General features: G+C 49.3%; 2 protein-coding genes across 2 annotated transcripts in view; both read left to right on the forward strand.

The window, feature by feature from the left end:
* The window catches only part of PRKDC (protein kinase, DNA-activated, catalytic subunit), a gene marked incomplete at its 5' end in the record, with an annotated part of 90,027 nt that extends 72,436 nt beyond the window's left edge, over positions 1-17,591 (forward strand). Inside the window, 10 exons of the mRNA XM_084260381.1 lie at positions 3,386-3,590; positions 9,153-9,220; positions 9,489-9,709; positions 10,021-10,113; positions 12,274-12,363; positions 13,334-13,405; positions 13,484-13,685; positions 14,094-14,282; positions 14,868-15,007; positions 16,031-17,591. Of these exons, the coding sequence (XP_084116507.1) occupies positions 3,386-3,590; positions 9,153-9,220; positions 9,489-9,709; positions 10,021-10,113; positions 12,274-12,363; positions 13,334-13,405; positions 13,484-13,685; positions 14,094-14,282; positions 14,868-15,007; positions 16,031-16,235 (1,485 nt within the window). The 3' untranslated portion in view covers positions 16,236-17,591. The remainder of the gene's footprint in view (positions 1-3,385; positions 3,591-9,152; positions 9,221-9,488; positions 9,710-10,020; positions 10,114-12,273; positions 12,364-13,333; positions 13,406-13,483; positions 13,686-14,093; positions 14,283-14,867; positions 15,008-16,030) is intronic.
* Positions 17,592-24,197: 6,606 nt separating this feature from the next.
* On the forward strand, positions 24,198-26,122 carry CEBPD (CCAAT enhancer binding protein delta). Its single transcript, XM_084260840.1, has one exon. The coding sequence runs from the start codon at positions 24,536-24,538 to the stop codon at positions 25,562-25,564; it is 1,029 nt and encodes a 342-aa protein (XP_084116966.1). The 5' UTR covers positions 24,198-24,535; the 3' UTR covers positions 25,565-26,122.
* Positions 26,123-26,592: the final 470 nt, after the last annotated feature.

A 26,592-nucleotide genomic window follows, 5' to 3' on the forward strand; every position in this document is an offset into this window, starting at 1 on the left:
ATAGGATGGGAATGGTTGGACTTGATGATCTTAATGGTCTCTTCCAACCTTGTGATTCTGTGAAAAGAAAGCGAATATTAGTCATTATTAATAGAGAACCAAACATTAATTTATACATTGACATAGCAGCTTTTTCTCACTCTTGTTGCTTGAACACTGTAGTCCTCATCCACAGTTCCCAACAGAGGTATAAATAAACTGGATGAGGTTCAAAGCGGCTTCTCTGCACAAGAAGGAACTTGAGCATTCCTCCAGTTGGAAAAGACACAGTGAGGCCAGGTAGAATAAAGCTCTTCACATCAGGGGTGCCAAGCCTGGAGTAAATATTCCGTGGAAGTGGCAGGTTCAAAACAAACAGGGAGAAGTGTTTCCTCATTCAGTGCACACTTCAGAGCTGAGCTCCGGCTGCAGGGGATGGTGGATGGCTTCACGGGATCGAATAGCAAGTAGGCAGTAGCATGGGGAGGGGGAAAACACTTTATGAGCTTTTACATACCAGTGCACACTTCTGGCCCCAGAAATCCCTGAGCTGCCAGTTGCTGGAAGCCGGGAGAGCGATGCTCCTGTAGAAGCATGTCTGTATGCTTGTACTGTATGCATGTGTATAGCCCTGTGCCCGCTCCTTGCCTGTCTCTGGAAGGTTCCTTCCTCATGAAGGAAAAAGTGGAGGGTGGAAAAAAGTGGAAGGGAAAGTGGAGGATGAGTTGAGAGTACGGTGGAGCTGGGAAGTGATACAACAGCAGAAAAGGCCATATTAGGTGGGATGTGCTGCTGTCCAGGTGAGGGTCGAGGGAGGGGAGCAGCTGTAGGTTGAGCCATTTGGGTTACAAGCACAGCAGGCCTGAGGACACAGGTGCTCTGCATCTGTATTTCATTGACTGGTTGTATGTTTTGGCCCACTTAAACAAAAAAAAGTCTGTGGCTCTTTAGAAAGCTGAAATGTGCAGCAGTAGGTACTGCAAGTATTGCTGACGGGTTTTTTAATTGTCATTGAATTAACCAAGCAGAGAGAGAAGAGCAAAGGAGGTGCTGGGAGGGGATAGCGGGGCTTTTCCCCTCTCCTCCAAGGAAAAGGAAGAGCAGTATTCCTTTCACACACACAGGCTGCAGGAGAAGAGGGTCAGGGTGATGGTGCACAGACTGAATTCTTTGCCTTCATGATGCAGTACTCGTGAAGAAACGAAGTGTGCTGTGAGGATAACTGGAGTTTCTAATGTCCTTATTGGAGAAAAATAGTTGTACCTCTTGACTGACACATAAAATTGCTCTAATACATGCAGTACTTCAGACTTGTAATCTTCATACCAATTATTTATGTACAGTTTCAGTTTTAACTGAGACATTAAGAATCTTGCATTAATTTTTAACATGAAGTTCCAGTGATGCATCAATTGAACACTGTTGATGGATTCTATTAATTAAAATACAGTGTTAAGGCTATCAGATACGTGCTGCCTTGAATTTTTGAAGAAGTCAAAGAACTGAACAGAGAAAGCAGTGGGGTGGTCATCTGGAAATAGATTTAAAGTGATAAAGATGTTGACTGTAGCAGTCCGTTGTTCAGAAGGAGAATACTTTCTGTCTTTTCATTTCCTTCGGTGGAATAGCTGTGTCCTTCAGAGCTTGGGAGAAAAATGATCCGGCATTGAAAAAACAAGTGAGCTTACATGTCTTTCCAAGCCTTTAATACCAGTGAGGTCCAAGAGAGGGGACATCTGGTTTTTCTAGAACCTTGAATTAAGAACACAAGAAGTCAACTCAGTTAACTACTTGCAGATAATACTCGCTTTGTTGATTAAATGGATCCATATGAAATGTCTTTGCACTTCTCCTTTATCAGGATATTTGGAATACTTTTAGTATAAGGTTTAATGCATTTTACATGCAATATTATCTCAAAGCAAGTCCTGAATAATGTGGTAGGAAATAAAACATTTAAATTTATATTTTTCTAATAAGACAAAAATAATTCTCTTAATATAAATAATAGATCTTTGGGTTAGCAAAAAGATGAAATTAGCCAGGCTGTATTTGCTTGCCATGTATCATAGTTGCTGCTTAAAAAAACAAAGCCAGGAAAAAAGCCAGCCTGAAATCCAACAAACCTCCCACGTCTTCCATAAAGCACAGAGCATTCATTTTCAGGGGGTAAAAATATTAGCTAACTCATCCATCTGTAATTTTTGACTGTTTTTAAATCAAAGAGTTAAATGGCTTTTATTAATTTCTGTTGCAGCAGTTTGAAAGCGTGATAACATCTACGCTCTTGGGAGCAAATTAAGTGTTCTGATAATCCTCTATTTAGTATCATGATGGCATTTGTATTTAAGAGGCACAAATTTAAATATTTTCATTTTACATTAGTATTTCACCAAGTGATCTTAAATTTTTGTAAGCAGATGCGGTACATGTATTAAGTTTAATGAGCAGCGTTATTGGTACCTTCACCTAGAATCCACCTGCAGCTGGAGGACCTAAAGTAGGATAAGCTGCTGGTGTTGACATGGCTAAAAGGTTTATGATCTATTTCTACAGATCTGTGATATCACTGAGTTCATAAAATGTAGGTGTTTCTATTGACAATAGCGGGTGAACCTATGAAACAGGCAATGAAAACATTCTGACAGATTAATGGAGAAAAAAAGAACTGGAGTGGAGGGACGATTGATATATTTTTGGAGCTCAGATTAAGCTCTGTGTGTAGATAGGAAGGTACCAGCAGGTCCAAGGAGGTGATCCTCCCCCTCTGCCCTGGTCAGGCCCCACCCGGAGTATTGTGTCCAGTTCTGGGCTCCCCATTACAAAAAAGACAGGGATCTCCTGGAGAGAGTCCAGAGGAGGGCTACAAAGATGATTAAAGGCCTGGAGCATCTCCCCTATGAGGAAAGGCTGAAAGAACTGGGACTGGTCAGCCTTGACAAAAGAAGACTGAGAGGGGATCTTATAAATATTAATATATTTATAAATAAAAATATATAAATAATATATATATTTATAAATACCTGAAGTGTGGAACACGGGGGGAAATGGCCAGCCCCTTTTCAGTGGTCTGTGGGGACAGGACAAGGGGCAATGGCTGCAAGTTGGAGCACAGGAAGTTCCGCACCAACATGTAGAAGAACTGTTTCACAGTGAGGGTGACAGAGCCCTGGGACAGGCTGCCCAGGGGGGTTGTGGAGTCTCCTTCTCTGGAGATATTCAAGACCTGTCTGGACGCTTCCCTGTGCGACCTGTTCTAGGGAACCTGCTTTGGCAGGGGGGTTGGACCTGGTGATCTCTGGAGGTCCTTTCCAACCCCCACAATTCTGTGATTCTGTGATTTTGGTGTTCTTGGGGAGCTCCTAGCACTGTGTTAACCAGATTCATTTCTATTAATGAACCTCAGGCTTTTGGGAAGGAATTCGACCATCATTTTGGAAAAGGTGGTTTGAAACTGTTGGATATGACACCTCGTGACTTTGATGCAATTGCAACTTCTCTCGTCTCAAAAATGAACAAAACCCATAAAGAACCTGGAAACCTGAAAGAATGTGCACCATGGATGAGCGAATTCAAAGCTGAGTTCTTGAGGAACGAAATAGAGGTTCCTGGTAAGTTCTGCGTCAGTTTAGTTGATACATTGTCCCTTACAAGTTGTTACTCTTGAGCTGTGCTACTTCTGTTGGTGTCCTGGGTTTTGGCTGGGATACAATCAATGTTCACAAGAAGCTGGGAGGGTACACAGCCAGGACAGGTGACCCAGACGAGCCAGAGGGTGGTTATTCCGTACCATATGATGTCATGCTCAGTATATAGAGGAGCTAGCTGGGGAGGAGGAGCCACCACTGCTGGGGTGGGGACCAGGGATGTGCTCTGGCGTTCTCATTTTGCTGTACTGTGTGATACCAACTTACAGTACAACATCAATGGGCATGAAGTTAAGCTGGAATTTGTGTGTAGCCTTGCTGTTGTGCCCATACCTCAGATGACATCTCTCAGAATTGATCTTGGGACATTGACAAGGCAATTGGGAAGAAGACACAAGCCCTCAGCCTTTGGAGGTGACTTCTGTCAGTCATGAAGGAAGGGTATCCCTTTAGTGAAGATCATGTATGTCATCCAGTACCTGAGGGAATTAGTCATAGTGGGAGACAGTTTATTGTGACCTGGACAGCAGACAGTTACTCCCCATTCCTGATGAAGTCCAGTGCACCTGACCCATTTAGCATAAGTGTATATGGAATGCACCGTCATCATAGCCCACAGTTTGGCAGTAATGGACTGGAAAGGTGAAGAGGCCCCAGTGGTGGATGAAGTGGCTGACTAGCGTCATCATTACAAAGAAAGTCTCTCTTCCTCCCTTGTCTTGGCTGTGGAGAAGCTGTCCTGGAAGGTTCAGCAACTGAAAAAAATTATGTCCTATTCCCCACCTGTACAACCAGTATCTCAGCTATTGGGAGTAAGTGTTCCCTCTCTCAAGAGAGAGGATGTAGAGCATACACACTGCGAGGCAGCCTGTGGTTTTACCAGCATGACCAGGAGGTGGGATGGAAAGCCTAGCTTGACCCTAGAGGCACAAGTATGTGAGTTGTGAAGGAAGAACAATTGCAAAAAGGGGGTTGCTCTAGGAAAAATGCCACTGCAGTTTCTAGCAGGCATTTCCCCAAGCCGAGTGTAAGACCTGATCGTACTTAGGATACTCTTGAAGGGACTTCTAAGTCATTTTTACATGTGAGTAATGAATACAATAAGTAGGATTGGAGGGCCCCTGCCTCCACCCAGGTGGATGAAAGGGACAGACAAGTGTATTGGACTGTGTGGATCCAATGGCCTGGCACTCCAGACCCACAAGAGTGCAAGGCTCTGGTGGGCACCGGTGCACAGTGTACCCTAATGCCGACAAGCCATGAAGGGGAGAACCCATCTCTATTTCTGGAGTGATAGGGAGATCCAACAGCTAACTGGATCCAAAGTAAGCCTGACTGGAAATGAATGACAAAAGCACCTCATTGTGACTGGTCCAGAGGCTCTGTGCATCCTTGGCATAGACTACCTCAGGGTATTTCAAGGGCTCAAAAGGGTACTGGTGGGCTTTTGGTATAGCTGACCTGGAGACAGAGGAAATTGGACAGTTTTCTACCTTGCCTGCTCTCTTGGAGGACCCTTTTGTTGTGGGGTTGCTCAACGTTGAAGAACAACACATGCCGATTGCTACAGCAACGGTGCAATATTGCACCAACTGAGACACCCTGATTCCCATCCAGAAGCTGATTTGTCAGCTGGAAAACCAAGGAGTGATCAGCAGAACCTGCTCACCCTTTAACAGACCCATGTGGCCATGTGGAAGACTAATGGAGAGTGGACACTGACAGTAATCAAATCCTGAATGAAATTGAGAGTCAAAGGCAGCCAAGTGATACCCCAAAAATTATATTGCAGGTGGTATTTTCTTCATCCCTTTGGCAGCCAGGTGACAGCCACAGTTTGCTTTCACTTGAAGGGGGGTCCAGCACACCTGGAATCTACTTCCCCAGGAATGGAAACAGCCCCACCATTTGCTGTGGACTGATCCAGACTGTGCTGGAACAGGATAAAGCTCTGGAGCAATTGCAGTGCACTCATGGTATCATCGTATGGGGCAGCACAGAAGATGTCTCTGAGAAAGGGAGGAAAGCAGTCCAAATGTTTCTGAAAGATGGTTTTGTCATAAAACAAAGTAAGGTCAAGGGACCTGCACAGAAGATCCAATTTTTAGAAATAAAATGGCGTGATGTGTGTCATCAGATCATAATGGGTGTGATCAACAAAACAGCAGCTATCTCTCCACCAACTAGCAAAAAGGAAACACAAGCTTACTTAAGCATTGTGGTTTTCTGGAGGATGCATGTTCCAAACTACAGTCTGATATAAACACTGTCAGGTCACCTGGAAGAAGAATGGAGGCCTTGAGCAACAACAAGCTTTTGAACAAATTAAACAAGAAATCAGCCATGTGGTAGCCCTTAGGCCAGTCTGAGCAGGGCTGGATGTTAAAAATGTCCTTTACACCACAGCTGGGAGAATTGCTCTGCCTGAAGTCTCTGGTAGAAAGCACCAGGGGAGACTGGAGGTTGAGAGTTTCAGAGTTGGGGATGCAGAGAATCTGAGGCCTTGCTACACTCCAACTGAAAAAGAGCTGTTGGCAACACATGAAGGGGTTTGAGCTGCTTCAGAGGTGGTGGGTACTGAAGCTCAGCTCTTCCCAGCACCCCAGCTGGCAGTGCTGGGCTGGGTGTTCAAGAGAAAGTCCCCTCTACACATCATCCAACTGATGCTACATTGACTAAGTGGGTCACACTGATCACACAGCAGGAAACCCCAGTCGCCCTGGGATTCTGGGAGTCTTCACAGAGTGGTCAGAAAGCAAAGATTTTGGAATGTCACCAGAGGAGGAAGTGACACATACTGTAGAGGCCCTGTATAATAAACTGCCAGAAAATGAGAAGCAATATGCCCTGTTTACAGATGGGCCCTCTTGTATTGTGGGAAAACATTGGCGGTGGAAGGCTGCTGTGGGGAGTCACGCAACAAGTCGCAGAAACTGCTGAAGGAGAATCAAGTCAGTTTGTGGAAGTGAAATCCATCCAGCTGGCTTTAGGCATTGCTGGTGGAGAAAAGCAGCCCGTGCCCAGTGTAGTGACTCATGGTTGGTGGCCTATGCTCTGTGGGGGTGGCTACAGCAATGGAAACAGAGCAACTGGCAGTGTGGAGGCAAACCCATCTGGGATGCTGAATTGTGGCAAGATACTGCTGCCTGGCTAGAGAAGCTGGCTGTAAAAGTACCTCACATAGGTGCCCCTGTACCCCAGAGTTGAGCCACTAAGTACCATCAAAACAAACAACAGGTGCATCAGGCTGCTGAGATCAAAGCAGTTCAGGTGGATTTGGGCTGGCAGCATGAGGGTGAATGAATTATAGCTCGGTGTGTGCAGGACTGGGGTGTCATCAGTGAGCAGATGCAGTGCCTGTGACACCTCTGGCCATCAATGAGCGGATGTAGCATAGAGATGGGCTCGTGATTGACAGGTGAACTTGACATGGACACTGTCTCACAACTTATGCAGGAATATGAAGTATGCACTGCAATCAAGCAAGCCACATGGTTTGCACCTCTGTGGTATGGAGGACGATGGCTGACATGTAAATGTGGGGAGGCCTGGCAGGTTGCTTGCATCACACTCCCACACACCCGCCAAGGCCAGTGCATGGTGGAAGCAACCGCTGGCTGGCTGGAAACAGAGCCTGTGCCCCATGCCACCACCCAGAACATGATCCTGGGCCTAAAAATGCAAGTCCTGTGGTGACATGGGACCCAGAAAGAATTGAGTCAGACAGTGGGACTCATTGCTGAAGCACTCTCACTGGGCCAGGGAGCATGGCGGTGAGTGGGTGTATCACACCCCCTGTCACGCACCTGCCTCTGGGGAAATCAAACAAGACAGTGGGCTGCTAAAGTCTACAGAGACCAGTGGGTGGTGGGACCTTCAAACATTGGGGTACACACTTAGCAAAGGCCCCCTAGTTAGTGAACTCTAGGGGATCTACCAGTAGAGCTGGTCCTGCCCAATCACAATTTTTTGCATGCTGTAGGAGGGGATAAAGTCCCCATACTGCACATGGAGAGTATGTTAGGAAAGAGGGTCAGGGTTAGGCCTGCTTCAGGCAAACACATCTGTGGGACTGCTTTTTTTCAGGGACCTAGGTGCATATGGTGGTTGATGCAGAAGGGTGGGGAAGTCCAATGTGTACCCCAGGGGGGTCTGATTTTGGGTGACAAGAGCCAATATAGGCAATAAATTAGAAATTGTATGATGATAATTGCTTAATAACCTTGCTATTGTATATTATCATTGCTACAATTGCTATGTGCTGTATCAGTGGCATTACAGTAAGAATCACCCAAATTAATAAAGGATGAACTTTGATGAAACTGAGCAAAGTGCAGCAATGAGGGATCTAGAACTGACTTCAGTAATCAGCACCCAGCAACTTCCTTGAAAATAATCTTCAACCCACATACCATGGGCGTGAACCATGCCAGTTACACGGGCCCCAAGCTCCAGATGCAGCAACCCAGCATCACACACCATCACTCCTGCCCTGAGGGACTGTTAGGACAGATGGAGCCCAAAGTCATGGACTAAATGAACACAACGGACATTTTGGGGGGATAGCCTGTAGACTAAGGGAATGATATCCCTGTGTGTCTGTGTACTTACATCTGTAGCTCAGAGATGGGGAGAGTGTAGAGTCTGGGCATGACATAAATGGTGGAGAATAAGTGATTGGATAATGTCCTGTTTTTTGGCTGGGATAGAGTTCACTTTCAGGAGAAGCTGGGAGGAGACACAGTCAGGACAGTTGACCCAAACTAGCCAAAGGTGTATTCCATACCATATGACATCATGCTCAGTTTTTGGAGCTGGCTGACCACAGAGGAGTCGCTGCTTGGAGACAGGCTGGGCAAGCAGATACATTGTGTATCGTTTGCTTTCTGTATTGTTATTAGTATTGTTATTTTCTTCCTCCTTTGTCCCAGTAAGCTCTCCTTATCCAAACCCATGAGTTTTTCCTCCTCCTCCTGATTGTCCTCCCCATCCCACTGGGGGTGGAGGAGTGAGCGAGTGGCCAGCTGGGGCTGAGCCATGGTGGTTGGCTCTGTGGCCCATCTTCCTAGCCTTATGCAGTGGTAGATTTCATCTTAAGTAACTCTGTTCATTCATCATCTCTTAAACAGGTTTTTAAGCTATAGTCCTGATATTTTAAATTGTATCTGGAGTTGTATCTCTTCCCTAATAATTAGGTGTTTTTTTTTTAAATCTTGACTCTAGGAAATGTGATCTATGAATCTGATCTATGCTTAAAGCTAGTTCAAAAAGGATGTGTCCTCTGAAACCATTGAGCTGCAGTTCCAACAGCTTAACAAGGAATATTAGTGATTCACAGATAAAATCACAGGATGTGCATGATGGATTTTTATGCATTTTAAAATATTTTCTCCATAATTATAATTCTGCCAATTTTACAAAATATTTGGAAGTGTTCTATTCTTAACCACACTTAAAAAAAATAGATCAGTCTCCATAACTTTTTTTTTCTTTTTCCTCCCCTCCCCTCCCCCAATACCACTCCAGGTCAGTACGATGGAAAAGGGAAACCACTGCCAGAGTACCATGCAAAAATCTCTGGGTTTGATGAACGGGTATGTTTACAAGTTTGAGTGTAAATGCTGTGTGGTGGAAGTTTGTGTCCATATTCCATTTGAAGAATTTGCCAGTAGCAAGATTGTTGCTTACATACACGTCTTGCAGCACACGAAGGTCTGCAAATAGCATTTGGTTTTCTAGTAATGATTGAGCAACTTGATTGTGCCATGTAGGAATGACAAATATGCTTAATTTCAGCGAGGATTCTGTAAAGCCAAGTCTTCTGTCACAAATATTTTTCTTTTCCCTGTCTTCTTTTCCCAGATACGTGTAATGGAATCCTTGAGGAAGCCAAAACGTATAACGATCCGAGGCAGTGATGAGCAGGAGTACCCTTTTCTTGTCAAAGGTGGTGAAGACCTGCGACAAGACCAACGTATTGAGCAGCTGTTTGATGTAATGAACATTATCCTTTCCCAAGATGCTGCATGTAGCCAAAGGAATATGCAGTTGAAAACTTACCAGGTCATCCCCATGACAACAAGGTAGGCATTTATCTTGAAGGGACAGAAGTCCTTGTGTTAACATCTATTGCTCTTAGGACATTGGAAGGTGAGATTTCTGTGTGCCAGATTCTGGTTCAGAGTGGTTTGTGTCTTGGCTTTTTTTTTTTCCTTTTCCTTTTAAACAACAGTGGAATTAATTTGTCTGGAAACTGTTTTTCAGAGGATATTTAAATTGGTAGCTCTGAACCTTCTTTTAGCAGGCATTAGAATGTGTTGCTTCCTATTTGTGGTGTAACTCTGAAGTTCAACTCTGAGCTACATGTTCACATCTCTGACTTGTTTTGTTCCAGACTGGGACTCATCAGGTGGCTGGAAAATACTTGTACTTTAAAAGAATTCCTTAAGAACAGCATGTCTGAAGAGGAAGACCTCAGCTATAACAGGTGATGCTTGGTTCAGCTGTCAGCTCTAATAGACACCACTACTGATGGGGTTTTGATACTGACAGTTTCATGGCAGCACTTTCTTTATTTTTAAGGAATGAAAGAAAAGTAAGGAAGGCAGTTGGTACTTCCTGACCCAAATTAGTAATTGGCAACTGTTTGTTTAATGAGACCATTGTACCTCCAATATCCTCCACCCAACTTGTTTAAACAAGAGGCTTATAATCATGTGTGACGTCACTCACATCACCATTTCCTTATCAGCAGATTGATTTTACAAGCAGAGGATTTTGATCTCTCGATTTGATCAGGCAGGAAATGGACGTAGGTCAGCGGAGGGGAGGGGAGCAGAGACAGCTATTCAGAACCTGGGTTCAGCAGTGAGTCAGTGACTCAGGGGGGCATGTGTGGAATTAGCAGCAGATGCAGAGAAGACAACTGTAAAAGAACACCCTCTCTGACTTTACACAAAGGCTGTGCTTGAATAAATTGTCCTTCTTTCTCTTGCTTGTAACTGGAGGATGAATATTTGTTAAATGCATTTAATTCTAGCGTTTTGGTGCATTTCTATCCTGGTTTTATTTACCAACATTGTTCCTAGTACATAATCTCTGCTGAGGCTTGTCAAAGTGGTGTTGCCACCCTTTATTTTCACTAGTTCTCTTGTTTATGGGACAGGTTGGAGGAGATTCCACCATGGAGGTTAGCCTCCAAAGAGTCTTTATTCCTACAGCTGCTTGATTTGTGAGCAGTTTAGGAACTGCTGAAATTCCTGTGTTACTGCTGTCTAGTTGGCTTCTGTGAGCAGCAGCAGTAGCGTGTTGATCACAGTTCCTTGACTGGGAAAGTGGAGGGTGACTCGTGTGGAACCACCTTGTGAGGGGGGGAAATCTCTGATGTACTGAATGTAGAAGATCAGTGTCTTTCCAAAAAGAGATAAAAGATAGATTTAAAAAAAAAAAAAAAAAAAAAACACACTTTCTTTTATTGCTGTATCACAGAATTACAGAATCATAGGGGTTGGAAGGGACCTCAAGAGATCATCGGGTCCAACCCCCCTGCCAAAGCAGCTCCCCAGCTCATATTGCACAGGTCGGCATCCAGATGGGTCTTGAATATCTCCAGAGAAGGAGACTCCACAACCCCCCTGGGCAGCCTGTCCCAGTGCTCTGTCACCCTCACTGTGAAAAAGTTCTTCTGCATGTTGGTGTAGAACTTCCTGTGCTCCAACTTGCAGCCATTGCCCCTTGTCCTGTCTCCACAGAAGATATCTTCATATATGTTCTTCAGTCAAGTCAGTTTAGGTGCTTTATATTGAGCTATGGTTGAGTGGCAGCATTAGCAAAGGAAAGTTCTGATTAAACCTTTGCTGCCAGTATTTTGCCTTGGGGTCATGGGGAATAACTTTCTGAGGTTGTTCAAGTCCATCACTTTGAGAGAAAGGAAAGGATATGCCATCTATAAATGATAGATGCTAATTAAACAAAGAAGGTCTCTATCTCAAAATACTCCTTGGAGGAAGAGAGAAGGTAGGTGCTCTGCTATGTTCTGCCTCTCTAGAATAGAAGTTTAATGCCTAGTGTATTCAGTTAAGATGGGAGAACATTACCAAATTACTCTATAAGCAGTGCAACTAATGAAGCCTGGCTTCTTATGGAAGTCCAAGCCCCCATTCCATCCCTCCTGTACACCCTGAGGAGATAACAGACTGTCTTCCTGCATTCCCTACCTGTTTGGACAGACACAGCCGGCACGTACGGTGGTAGAGTACGTAATGCCTCTCCAATGGTTACGAGACTGGGTTAAAAATATCTCTCCTTCCCTGCAGAAATTATTTTGTGTCTTTCTTTTCAAGGCAGCATCTAATTTTCACAGTACCTGTTGACAAATTAACACCTCTGAGACGTCTAATCTTCTGTCAAATAGGACTAAAGTGCCTTCAGAGCTGGGCGGGGGAAGGGGATAGATGATCAGCATATGCACTGACTGCATAAACTTCATTTCCATAGCAAGGCTAAAATTAATGTAGGCTGTAGCTTCCTGACTCCTCCTGTGCATAAAAATCTCATGGGTCATAGCAGCACACAGCCTGTGGATATTTGAGTTCTGAGTGGTGAGATAACATGGGGAAATGATTGGTGCTTTTTTTTCTGTCCCTAGTGAAAAAGGACCTCGTGCCTCCTATTCTGAGTGGCTGTTCAAGATGAGTGGCAAGGCACAAGGCATTTCTCGATACCATCTTATGTACAGGTAGGTTTTAAAAGAGAACTCCCATGTAAAATACAGAAAGTAGAGTGTGCAAACGCCCAGGGTTGTGGAAATTCTGGGCGAAATATGGCCTGTACTGTAAGATGAGGACTGGATTTGATTTTCACCTATTGTACTCGTTTGTCCTCCTGCAGATGTACTGTGGAAGGAGTTTAATACTGCCAAAAAATCCCACTAAAGCACAGGGGTGCTTCAAGAAGCTTGCTTACTTCCTTAAGAAACTGTATAGAAGGAGATACTCCTCTTCATTTTTTAGATGTCTTATTCCTGATTAGGCAGTTAAGTGGGCTACCTCAGAGCCAGAGCATCTGCTGAAGCTGGGCAGAGAAAATCACTGTGATTCACATGAGAATTTAAGAACACTTCATGGTTTGGGCACCAACTTGAGCATCCTCTCAGGAATTTCCCCACCTGCCTAGTTCTAACACTGTATGGTGGGAGTGATGTTTCCAGTGGAGCATTTCTGATGAGCTCATAACCCACTTTAAGCATCTTTGCTTTTTAATGGAAAAAAAAATTACTCGTTTAAGTGAGCCCATCCTCATTAATACTTGTGTTCAGATCTGGGATGTGAATTCCAAATCACCCCTGTTCACCTCCCATTCTCTGGCATTGCAGAGCAGTTCCCTAGTACACAGCTCATCTCCTTTCAGAGGAAGCTAGGCTGGAAGGAGAGCACCCAGTGCACTCCAGCATCTAATTGAGGGGGAAAACAGACAAAAACTACAGCCTGCTTTGTATTAAGAACTGTCAGTCTGGTAGATAACTGGTGGGAGAAAGAGAGGAGCGGTATTTTTAATACCAGATAAAAAATTATGGGCAAGCTCTCCCTTTGGCTCTCTGTGCTGTTTACTGGGGTAAGCAGAATGTGTGGTCGTGTGCCCATCTTCAGTTTTAACGTGCAGTGGGGCTGTTATGCCACAGCTAACGTTATTCCCGCGTTCATGTGCAGGAGTGCCAGCCGTACAGAAACAGTCAGGTCTTTCAGGAGCAGGGAGAGCACCATTCCAGAAGACCTGCTACGGTAAGTGCACTGTTGATGGCCGTGAAGTGAATGCTGGTGCTTTATCTGTGTGCCACAAGTGACTTCTGCTTTGTTAAGGCGAGCCTTCGTGAAGATGAGTACCTCCCCTGAAGCCTTCCTGTCTCTGCGGTCCCACTTCGCCGCCTCTCATGCACTGATGTGCATCAGCCACTGGATACTGGGGATTGGAGACAGACATCTGTCCAACTTCATGATTAACAGGGAGACAGGTGGCATGGTGGGAATAGACTTCGGACATGCATTCGGCTCAGCTACGCAGGTGCTTGTCTCCTAATTAATTTCTCACAGCTTCTGCATGTATTATGTGCGATGACACAGGTATTCCCATGCCAAATTCGATGCTCCGCGTTTGCCATCGTTCTGATGCAAAATAGTCTTCTAGTTAATAGAATAAAATCTCTGTTTCCAGATACTCTTAGACAACCATGGAGCTGTAGAGTTTCACGGGCCCTGTGTGGCATGTTGTATCTTTCAGCTGCTATCTGAATACTCATGACCAGACTTTGATGTCACAACTTGGTCCTTTTCTACCACACTGCACGTTATTTTCCTTTAAGTGACAAAGAGGGTTTCAGAGCTTTGAAAGAACAAAATTTGAACTTCTAATCTGTCTGTTCCAAGGCTGCTTAATCCTTGTTTTCTTTTGAATGTCCTTCCCCTTGGCTAGTCCTTGCCGGTGCCAGAGTTGATGCCTTTCCGTCTGACTCGCCAGTTTGTTAATCTGATGATGCCAGTGAAAGAGTGGGGTCTCATTTACAGCGTGATGGTGCATGCCCTCAGGGCTTATCGTGAGGATCCAGATCTCCTCATCAGCACAATGGATGTATTTGTAAAGGAGCCTTCTTTGGACTGGAAGGTGGGGTTTTTTTTCCTCTTTCCTTTTTCTTTGCATTGAAATTCTTAGACTGTAGTAGGGATAAAACTGATCAAAAGGAAGCATTTCTTGGTGCTCACTCACAGTGCCTCTCTTATCTTTCTTTGTTTTACTGAGTTCTCAGCGAAACTGAACTTAAAGGATTTAAAGTGTCAGAATTCTGTATTGATGAATGAAGAATAGCAGCACATGTCTGCTATCAATGTACTGTTCCTTATCTGCCTGATAGTCCTCAAATGCGCCTATCTCTTGATCACGTTATGTCACTTCTGGCAGCAGTGTAAATATTTTCAGCTGTTTGCATTGAGCCTCTGAAGTTTACATAACAACACTGTATATACCAAACGAACAGTTACAGGGAAAAAATCTGAAACTAGTTTCACCTAGGTAACTCCAGCTGTAAATTAAATTTTAAGTCACAGGCAGGCTAGGTATCATCTCACTCCTTTGCCCTCCATTGCATCAGCAGTTAAGAGCTACTGGCCTGACTTGCTATGATCTGGCAGCTTAAAAAGACCTTCAAGTGCATGATTTATGATAAGTAGTGTAATATTGTTTTCCTTATAGAACTTTGAACAAAGACAGCTGAGAAAAGGGGGCATGTGGACTAAGGAAATAAACACGTCCGAAGTAAACTGGTACCCTTTGCAGAAGGTCAGCTATGTGAAAAGAAAGCTCAAGGGTGCCAATCCAGCAACAATCACTTGGTAAGATGCTCTCCTTTTCCTTCAAACTGCTCTGCAAAGAGCTTTGGCAGTCTCTGGTGTCAGATTTTGCTCCCTTCAGACAGCATAGCAGTTAGGAAGAGAGAAGAGGCAGACAGGGCAGAATTTCAACAAACCTCCTGTCAGAGTTGTTTTGGTTCATGTACAGGCTCTCTGAATCACCCTGCCAGCCAAAACACCAGATATCTCCTCGTGAGCGTTCCTGCTCCGGCTCAGGCGTCCTGAGCAGTTTTACTGTTCCTGGCAGCACGCACATCCCCACCCTATGAGCCTGCTTAACTTCTCACTCCTCAGGCTGCTGGTCTCTGGGTTGGCCTCTGCAGCTCTTAGGCTAGGGGTGGTATTTAAATCCATACCCTTCTGCTGGACGGTTGCTTGAAATGGACCCCCAGCCAGCTGTATGGGGGGCACAGAGGTAAGCTGCTTCCCAAAAACACCGAGTTCGGATCTGATGGTGCTCTCAAGTTATTTATGTCAGTCTAGTCAAGTCTGGCTCAAGCCAGAATCTCTTTAAAGTTCAGTTAAAGTACAATTAATCCCTTCCATCCTTTTTTTAAAAGACATTTTGGATTAATCAAAGAAAAAAATATGCTAAGCAAGCAAGCCTGTTTTAAACCCATATAAATACTGAAAAGTGCAGGACTTGGGAGGAGTCCCTCTTGGAGTCAGGGCTGAACTGGAAAAGGCAGCACAGTGCTTCTTGCAGACATAAATCAGCAGGGCAGGTAAGAAGATAACAACTTGGATGTGAACTGCTGCATCCTTCTTTCAGTTAGAGACCTTTGGCAAGACTGAAATATGTGTGGTAAATATTCACTAGTAAAGAACACCAGAAATTGCCCGTCTTCACTGGCCAACCCTTCTACAGCTATTCAGCAGCTGCCACATCTTGGAAAATAAAGCTGCATGAACTGTCTTCAAGTACTGTTTATTATTTAAAAACCTGTCTTGGAATTTTTACTCATTTCTTTTAGTAAGAGCTTATTTTTCTGTTCTCAATTTTAGTGATGAACTACGCCTGGGCCACGAGAAATCGCTTTCCTATAAGGACATGGCAGCTGTGGCTCGTGGTAACGCTGAGCTTAACATCAGAGCCAGAGAGCCAGAGGATGGGCTGTCGGAAGAGACCCAAGTGAGGTGCCTGATCGATCAAGCGACAGACCCCAACATTCTTGGCAGAGTCTGGGAAGGTTGGGAGCCCTGGATGTGAGGAACTGCTCTCTAAAGCCCAGCCTGCCCAGGGACCCAGGCCCTAACACACAGCTGCGATCAGAACACAATTTTAAAGCCAAAAAGGGGAAAAACCCCCAAACCAAACCAACTTTTAACATCAGTTAACTCAGCTAGCACAGAAAATAATTTTTTGTGTGTTAAAGCTGTTTTCAAACAGTGAAATTTTTTTAAATTGTTTTTCTTATATGAGGTTCTGCAACAAAGCAGCTTTATTGTCTTTGTGTCAAAACCAACGTGGCAAGAACGGGAGAGGTCACAGAGCTTAAGGATTTACTTGGAAAGCACAGAGATCACTCGGAGGAGAGTGCAAATTCATAGCCTCCAGACTTGTAAGCATCCTTGTAGTGAAAGTCTGTGCTTTGTTACAGAGACCTTTTACAGACCACTCTGCAGACGTGGGCTAGTTGTAATTAAAACAAGAAGATTTTCCTGTCAGTAATGGCAGTGGGGAGCACATGGTAAAACTAAGCAGAGAGTTACTTCTAGCTCTAGGTAACACCTGAAGTATCTGGACGGTTATTTCATTACTGGATAATGAGAGCACAGTGATGAGCCCCTGTGCCAGTTTGTTCCAGCAGGTTGTTTTTTAACAAGTAGAGGTTTTACTCTGTTCCCTCTGTCCTTTACGAGCCTGCACTCCTCACGCTGTGTGAGTCTGCTTAGCCAAAGCCAGGAGCAGAGAGGTGAGAGCTCTTTGCCCTAAGTGCCGCAGAGCACGGTAGCGGCGGCTGCGCTTCGGTATCTGCTGGTGCCAACGCAGGGAAGTGGTGCCAGATGTGGCTCTTCCTCTTTCAGGTAACCTTGGCGGCAAGCGCAGCACAGACAGCGAGGGGGAAGTGTTATGGTTGTTTATTACCCAGGATTCGTTGTCTGGGATGGTTTCCATTGAGGCTTTTAATTGTTATCATAAAAGGTGAAATAAAACCAAGTCTTTGCCCTTTGGCTGCCTGCAAGCTTTCCCTCCTGCCTCTGTGGTGATGGGGCAGTCCCCATCCCGCCGAGGGACGCCACTGGCACCAGTCTCAAATGGATCTTTCAGTGGGAAGGCAGAGGGATCTGCCTCCTGGATCAGCTCCATGAGAAACTCAGGATGGGGAAGATTGCTCACTGAGGCACAGTGTATGGGCGGGGGGGAGCTTTTTTGTTTCAGATACTTGGCAGCAACACTCACTGTTACCCACCTTCCTTAATAAATGTGCTCAATTCTTTGTCAGTAGTAGCATGAATCAGGACATCCAGAATCTTTCTATTGGATTTTTATTAATTAAAACACAGCTGTATTTTTTTGTAGAGAAAGCATCTATTTAAAAATAAAAACTGACCTTCCCATGTGTACCTCTTTTCCAAGTTAATTCGGGGCCCTGTGATACAGAAAACATCCCCACTGACCCATTTATATGGATGTACGTGAAAGGGCAGAGGGTTTTTTCATGAGACTATATGCTATATCCTATTTTTATACACACTTGTATGCCATGTCTTGGTGCATTTTGGTAGGTTTTTTTTAATATTTATTCTCTGGCACCAATAAAGCCAGCGGCACTGTGATGAAAGCTTGGTTAGGTGAGGCACTCGGCTTTCACATTGTCACTCTACAACTACGAGAGAAAGTTGAAGCACAATAAAAGGCTACATGAAAAGGCAAGAGGGCATTTGGAAATCAAGTGGCTGCTCATAGGAGGTGTTTAATTGCACTTTTGGCACATACCTCAGATATTTACTAGGTACTTTGACCTGTGCTGTGGAGGGCAAAGTTTAGGCTTATAGTTTAACGAGGCTCTTCTTGTAGGACTTTCGATATCCTCAGCAACAATAGATGTTTGTGGTGTGTGAGCCAGCACTGGACAGCCAGCCTCCCTCCAGCCCCAGCCAGGGCTCCCCTGGCCTTTCGGACAGGGATGGAGCAGGAGTTCAGCCCCACCCTCCCATGGGAAGGGGGCTGGGGTGCCCTCTCCTGTCAGTCAATTGCAAAAGGCCCCCAAGGACAGGGGTGAAAGCCCTTGAGATGGGTGAAAGTAGCTCTGACAGTGCAAAAGAGCACAGGACATGTCCAGGCCCTTAAAATAGTTAAAAGCTCCGTTTTGCCCCCAAAAAACATGCTGTAATTGGAAGCCTTGGCTACATCAGTCCTACTAGTGATGATGGGGGTGGTTCATGAGCAGGAATGCATCCTGTGCCAAGCAACTGGCATCTCCTAAGGGAGCTTTCCCCATGCAGCTGAGTGCACCTGGAAATACCCTCCCATGGATGTAAATGGCGGCTGTGGTGCGCGGTGCCAACCGACACAGCACAGCCGTTAAACAGAAAGGCTGATGCCAGCCCACAAACCAGCAAGGAGAAGCACAAAACATGGAGGAGAAGCCTCCAACCATCGAGGCACTGGGCTCCGTGCTTCAGGAGGTGGGTTTGCCCGACTCCCAGAAAAGAGTTAAGATGCCGTGTGGCTCAGCGTTGGAGCCAGCTTTGCTCTCACGCAGCACTGACCAGTGACTTCCCACACGTGCAGCGGAGTGTTTCCTTCTCCTATGAAATAACCAGATGTGTGCTCTATCTGGAAAGGTGCTAGTCGCACCTAAAACCTCATGTAAACCATTAGCAGAGCCTCTCAGTAGGTTTCTCTTAGCACACAGAGTAACACGGGTGTTCACAGTCAGTCGTCGCTGTCCCCATCCTCCCACCGTTTCCCTCCAGCTCGAAGGACAGCTCCGCAGCTGCTGCCTGCTGCCCTCTCCCAGCCGATAAAGCAGTTCCCGTGTGCCGCTTGGCATGCTCAGGGATCGTCCTACACCCCCCACCACCCCCACCCCAATTTCAGCGTTACCTTGAGGTGCCTGCAGGTGAGCTGTGGTACAGCACCCCACGCATCTGGGCGCAGGAAGGAGCCTGCGAGCTCTCCCCCAGAGCCATGACTTCGGCTGCAGAGTGAGGATTCTCCTGCAGCTCCTCCAGCCTCCTGCTGAAGGGTTTGGCCATTTTGCCTTCCTGAGGGCAGGTCAGATGGTGTCCACGTTCAGAGACAGCTCCCCCCCCCCAACTTCACTTTTTTCAACTATCAGGGCATTAAAATGAGGGGTTAAAAATAATGCTGCGACCCTGACCCGGGGTGTAAACCTGTCATTTTTTAAGGCATGCTGCTTGTAAGAAACTGCACCTCCACAGACAGGTCACACCTGGGCATCCTCCCACAGCACCGAATGGCATCTCTGGCCTTGTAGGCAAGTGACCAGGTAGTCACGTCCTACACCGAACCGATGGCATCCGGAGCCGGGGAGGTTGGGGGCTTTGGGAAGGAGTGACCCTAAGCGACTGGAAAGCATTTGGGCAGGATGTTTTGGTTTGGTTATTTGTTTGTTTGGGTTTGGGGGCTGGGTTGGGGTGGTGGTTTGGGGTATTTTTCCCCTTTTTGATGGCACATGGGAGGGTAGTGCTCACGCTACCTGTCCATTAACCTCCCAGTAAATTGCACTGTGCAAGATGCCATTCGGTGAGGCAGAAGATGTAGAAGCAGAAGATGAGATGTGAATCCAACCTCACAAACTGTATCCCTGCTGGAAACCCACACAAAAACCTGTACCTGGAAAATGTCTGGAGCATCCACCAAAGGGAGTGAGAAAAGGAGGAGCACAGGGTCAGGCTGAGGCTGCAGCACTTGGCCTCTCAGGAGCCCGGGTAGGTGGAAGGTTTAATTTGGCAGTCTGGGTGCCACCAAACAAATGCAGCCTGGGCTGGCACCACCAGTGCTCCAACACCCACTGGAGTCAGAGTGCAGAGTTTGAAAGAGCTGAAAAGAAAAATCTTTTCATTTACCAGCACGTTCTGCGAGGGGAGGGGGTGGGGGAGAGGTGGCTGCAGGCTGGATGGGTACAGGGGACTGAATCCTACGAGTGCAAGTGATGAGGAAAAGGCTCATGAGAGATTCGAGGCGCGGGAGCAGCGTGAGGGGCAGGGAGGGTCCAGCAGTCACAGAGCTGTCTCACCAGAGCTATCACCAGCATCAAGGAGGGACTGTCCCTGCCTAGGAGTGTGTTGGAAGGTTTTTAACACTCTCCAACAACTTGCACCTCCTCACCTGTGTGTCCCATTCCCCAGCCAGCCCCCATGCACCGCTCCTGGCTTCCAGCTGTTGAATAAAACAATCATTGGGCTGGGGGGGGGGGGGGGGGAGGGGGGAGCGGGGGGAGGGAAACCACAGGCAAATCACCCCTCCATCTTTCTCCCCCTGTCACCAGCCTTTTCCCATAAAACCTGGTGCTTCCCTGGGCAAGGTGTCCCTCCCACAGTCCTGTTCCACACCTGCCTCACTACAGCCCACAAAATCCCCCAGGAGCCAGCATCCTGCTGGCACTACCTCAGCCCCATAGCAACCCCAGAGCAGAGAAGGGCTCCGTGGGATCTGCTGGACCAGCCCAGCTTCACCAGGCTCCCAGCCCAGCTGCCCCCAAAAGTCCTGCACCCCTGGCTGGGTTGCCAGAGGTGAGCACGTCAGGAGGAGGAGGAGGACAGGGAGGAGTCAAGCCAGACTCACGCATTGCCCTGTTTCCTCACCTTCCCTGGGGGTGCTGTCCCCCATTTATGAGGAAAAACTAAGCAGAAATGCAGCATGATTTAATTCCTGTGCTCGGGGTCCTGCTGCCTCTCTGGGACTCGGAGCCAGCACTCCAGAATAGTTTCAAGTTTTGTCTTTTCTCTGCAAAGGTTTCTTAGAGAAAACTTTCCTGTCCTGTGTCTCTAGGTGTAAATGCTCCTCTTTGCCTGGTTTGGAGCTGGAGCCTCAAACAGGTTTTAGGGAAAATATTCGGAAATTCAGATGCTCAAATATTTCTTACTGCTGTTTAAAACTCACTGGAGCCCAGAGAGAAGCCATGATTTTGTGGAACTGTTGGAGAAGTTCAGAGGAGGGCCATGAAGATGATTAGAGGGCTGGAGCACCTCCCCTAGGAAGAGAGGCTGGGGTAGCTGGGCTTGTTCAGCCTGGAGAAGAGAAGGCTGGAGGGGGAGGGGCGGGGGGGAGAGGAACAGGGACCTCATTGCAGCCTTCCAGTACCTGAAGGGAACATACAAACAGGAGGGGAATGAACTTATGACAATAGTAGGACAAGGGGGAATGGATTGAAGCTGAAGGAGGGAAGGTTTAGATAAGATATTAGGGGGAAGTTTTTCAAGGCCAGTTTGAATGGGGCCCTGGGCCACCTTGTCTAGATCATGCCTGGAGGTTGGTGGCCCTGTGGCAGGGAGTTGGAACTCTATGATCCTTGGGGTCCCTTCCAACCCAAAGCATTCTGTGATCTGTGATTCTGTGCCTTAGTGTGTTGGTTCTCAGCAGTATGGGTGAGGGACTCAAGGGCTTGTCTCCACTTCACTCGCTATGAAGTTATTTCTGCGAAAAGGCACAGATTCAGCTTCCCAAACACCAGACAAACCCACCTGGCGTGTACAGAGCCCAGCCTTCGGCCCAGTGACACGTATCACTTACCTGCTCCTGGATGCTTCGCTGCAGCTGTGGTACCAACCCAGGGCTTCAGACCCTGCATGGTGTGAGGGGAACCCCTCCCTGGAATGTGCTCCTGAAATCACACATCCTGATTAGGCTCAGCAACAAATACAACCAACTTGCCCTTCAGAGGACAGCTCTCACCACTTGGTTTTGGGGGGGACGCATGATGAAAGTCTGACCATGAGCTTTGAACAGGCCTCCAGGTCCTGACAACACCCTAAGCACAGCTGCACCCCCATCATGGGTGGCAGGCATTGTGGCTTCCACAGGGCTTCCACTCCCAGCAGGTTGATGCTTCCCAAGGGATTTTGAGAACCTAATTGCTGTACCACAGGGTGACTGGTGTCATCCAGGTCATCTGCCCGTGCATCGTGTCTCTGTTTTTGGGGTGACACGTAATGGGCATTAAATGAGACTGGTGGGGCTGGCACAGCTGCACAAGGAGACTGTCTGATGCCCTTTGGGGCTGTGGACTTCAGTGCCTGAAAGGCTAACACGGTGCCACGTACCAGCAGTCAATGAGATGCTGCTTCCCGAGACCAACCATCATGTCACGGCCGCGACGGGCGAGACGGGTGTTGCTTTCCAGCAATCAGCAGACCCCACTGCAGAGCAAGGGGGGGAGAGAGCATGGTGGGGAGAGAGCATAGGCATCACCCCATTTCTGACCTGCTGTCCTGTGCTTTGTGCACCCAGAAAAGGGTCCGGGAGCACCGCGTGACGGTCGCAGTTCCCTGCCGGTTGGCCAGGCCCAGGGCAGGTGGCTCAGAGCTGTGTGACACCAGCACAGCCCGGTGCTGGGGGGCAGGACGCAACGACGCGCACAGCTGGCTTTGAGGGCAGGTTGGTTATTTGATGATGTGGAAAATGAAACCTTCTTTTGCACTAAAAACAAAAAACCAAAAGGCAAAAGCAGCCGCTCCTTGTGCGGCTGCCACCGGGCTGTGTCGGTGAGAGGTGGCGCGGCCACAGCCCCCGTGAGCAAAGCAAAACCCGGTCACTGAAACACGGCATCTGGACTGCAGCTGCAGAGAGAGATTTCAAAGCAAAGCCAAGCCCCCTCCATGCCAACCCCCCCCCCCCGCCAGACATGAAACCTTACCTGCCGGGCAGAGCACACTCATCCCGATCCCACAGCCTTCCCACCAGGAGGTGACGGCCGAAAGGAGCCTTGTATGCCAGCCCTGTCCCAGCTATTGATGTTACAACACACACAGACACACACCCCGTTGACAAACGGCGGCGTTACTGCGACAGCTGCGGCAGCGGCAGATGGAGACCTGCCCGGAGCCCGGCGGCAGGCCCGGCATGACCAGCACGTACCCTACGGTCCCCGAAAAGCCACCTCCGAGCGGCACAGCACTCCCAGGGCAGAGCTTCGTGCCAGCAGCGTCATCCGAACGCTGGGCTGAAAAGTCAGCGGCTGGGCGAGTCCTGCTGGGGACTCAAGAGACCCAGCCGGGGCTGCTGGCGAGAGGGAAGGGGCGGGGGGCAGGGGGCGGCGGGGGCGGGGAGGGGGGAAACTTAAAATAGACTTTTCTCAAGTTTTGCGTGTGGTTTCTTTTGTAATTCGCTCACTGGAGCACCTGGGGGTGAGGGCAGGGTTATTTTAGAGCTCTTTATGTAACTGGAAAACACGTTTTTCTTCTTTGAAATTAAAATATTTTAACTTTTCTGATACTCACCCGCTGAATTAGTTCACTGGATGCAAAGGGGAGGGGGGGGTTTACACATAATTAGTTACGGTAAATTTTCAAGGGAGGCGCTTAATTTCATTCGGGGAGCAGCTCGGGGTGCCTTAGAGACCCCTCTCTCACCGGAGCGTCCTGCAAGGGGTCCCAGGGGACAGCGACAGGCACAGCGCTGTCGGGGGGAGCTGCCCGTGCCCCGGCGGCGGGAGCGGAGCCTCGGGAGGGCGCTAACGTGATGCACACAGACACGCGTGGGGCAGCGTCTTTCCCGCGTCGCTTCGTCTCAGCAGCAGCTGGGGAAGCGCGTCTGCCTGTCTGCCTGTGTGGGGCGGGGGGATGCAGCGTGGGGACGGGGGGGAGAGCGAGCTCTTCCGTTGGCCCGTATGGAAATAAGCCAGGGAAAGGGGGAAATTAACGCTCAGCCGGAGTGTTTCAGGGGGGAGTGGGTTGGGGGAGGCCGGTACCGGTGTCAGAGCAGCCCTCGGTAGGGACGGGACGGTGAGGGGAAGAGACGGGCGCCCGTCCCGTCCCGTCCCCCATGGGAAGGCCGCCCCCGGCCGCGGCCACCCTCCACCGGGAGGTGGCAGCTCTCCGCGGCGCGAGCCCTGCCTCCGCGGTCGCGCACCCCACCCCGCTCCCGCCCCCGGGTCCCCGGGGGTGCCGGGAACACTCGTTCCCCGTCATTGGGGTAGGGAGGCGGGGCCGGCGCCGTATAAGAAGGGACCGAACAGACGTTTCGCTCCCAGGTCCACAGACGCCTTGTTCCTTCCCCGCCTCCTACTGCCGAGCACGGCGTGACCCGAGCCCGGATCGGCCCCCTCGGGGCAGCGAGGCGACGGCGGGACGGCAGCCGGAGCGCCGGTACCGGCACCAGCAGCAGCGGCGGCCCCAGCGGTGCGAGCAGAAGTAGCAGCACCGGCACTGCGAGCAGCAGCGGCAGCAGCAGCGGCAGCAGCAGCAGCAGCAGCGGCAGCCCCGCTCCCCACCTGCCCGTGGCGGAGGCTGGAGCTGCGACCGCCGCGGAGCGGCTGTTGGTGCCCGCGGCCCGGAGCCCCCGCACCGCGGCCGTGCGGCGCCGCGTCCCGCTCGCCGATGAGCGCCGCCGCTCTCTACAGCCTGGACTCCCTGGCATCTTATAAGAGCTGGTGCCTGGAGCCCGCCAACTTCTACGACGCCAAGGTGGGCAGCGGCGGCGGGCCGGGTCCCGCCTGCAAGCCGGGGGGCCGCGGCGGCTGCGGGATGAGCGGCGAGGAGGCGGGAGGCGGCCTGGGGGGCAGCGGCACCAACCTGGCGGAGCTGAGCGCCGCCGCCCCGGCCATGTACGAGGACGAGAGCGCCATCGACTTCAGCTCCTACATTGACTCCATGTCGGCCGTGCCCAACCTGGAGCTGTGCAACGACGAGCTCTTCGCCGACCTCTTCAACAGCAACCACAAGCCCGAGCGGGGCGGGGACTACGGCGAGTACCTGCCGCCGGGCGGCGGCGCCGGCCGCGACCCCGCCAAGGACCTCGGCGCTGCCATGACCACCCTGCTGGGCGCCGAGCCCCGCACCGCCTCCTCCTCCTCCTCCTCCTCTTCCTCCTCCTCCTCCTCCCGCGGCGCCCTGAAGCAGGAGCCGGACTGGAGCGACAGCGACCTCTCCTCCTCGCTGCTGCCCTCGCAGATCGCCACCTGCGCCCAGACCATCATGAACCTGAGCGGGCAGCCCACGCCGCCCACCTCCCCCGAGCCGCCGGGCAGCAGCTCCCCCTCTAGCTGCAGCACCCGCTCCCCGGGCCCCGCCGCCGGGGCCGCCGTGCCCGGGGCGGCGCAGGGCGTCCCGCCGCCGCCGGCCCCCGGCGGGAAGGAGCGCGGCGGCAAGAAGTGCGTGGACAGGTTTAGCCCCGAGTACCGGCAGCGCCGGGAGCGCAACAACATCGCCGTGCGCAAGAGTCGCGACAAGGCGAAGCGGCGCAACCAGGAGATGCAGCAGAAGCTGCTGGAGCTCTCGGCCGAGAACGAGAAGCTGCACAAGAAGATCGAGCAGCTCACCCGGGACTTGACCAGCCTCCGGCACTTCTTCAAGCAGCTGCCCAGCGCCTCCTTCCTGCAGCCCGGCTCGGGCACCGACTGTCGGTAACCGGAGGGGAGCGGGACGGAGAGAAGGACTCCGCCAGACCGTGGATAAATACCTCAGAGGGCCTTGCCGAGCCTTTGCCGAGCCTGGGCCGGGCCGGGCCGGGCCGTGGCGCCCCGGGGCGGGCCGGGCGCGGGGGAGGAGGAGGAGGCGCGATGCCGCGGTGGGACCTGCCGGCCTGCGGCCGCTTTCTGAATGCTGTAGCGACGTGGGGCGCTGCCCGGGTCTTTCGCCACGAAAATCGCGAGAAAGGGAAAAAAAAAAGTTAAAAAAAAGTAAAAAAAAAAAAAAAAGGAGGCAAAAAGCTAAATATCTTTTTTTTTTTTCTTCCTCTCCCCTTAAATTATTTTTGTAATGGTAGTTTTTCGTCTTTTCTACATTTTACTCATACCGATGGAGCTATGGTACATCTGTTAACGTGATTCAGAACCCCATGTATTTTAGACAGTAGGATGAAAAAAGAAAAAAAAAAGACTGAGCATGCTCGACCTTTTATATCCATTTTTACAGCATTTCTAATAATAATAATAATAATAATAATAAAAAAGTTTAAATCCTCAAGCCTGGCTCTCGTTTGCTCTCGTGTTTTGAAAGCGGCGGCCGGCGGGGGAAGTTGGGAAGTTGAGCTGCTCCCTGGCAGCGCTGGCGGGGGGGGGGGGGGAGGGGGGGCATGTTCCAGCGGCAGAGACGGGGAGGTGAGGAGGAGGAGGGTGGTGTATGCACAGTATTTTGGGTTTGTTATTTCCCTAAAGCAGCCGGAGGGGGGATGCAGCGGTGGGATTACCTGGGACTGTTGCGCTCGCCGGTTACCACGTCGGCTTTGCCGCGGGAGCTACGTGGCTGCGCACAGAGACGGGCAGCAAGGGGGGGGCGGGGGGGTGCGTTCGGCCGGGACTCATCCAGAAACACCGCGTTTAAAGGATACAGGAGCATGAGAACACCGTTAAGTTAACAGTAATGCCAAATCCCCCTCCACACACACCCTCCCCACCTCCCCCCCATCCATCCTGGGAGCGGTTTCCTCTCCAGAC

The sequence above is a fragment of the Gallinula chloropus genome (genome assembly GCF_964237585.1).
Source record: "Gallinula chloropus genome assembly, chromosome: 2".
In the NCBI taxonomy this organism is placed as follows: Eukaryota; Metazoa; Chordata; class Aves; order Gruiformes; family Rallidae; genus Gallinula; species Gallinula chloropus.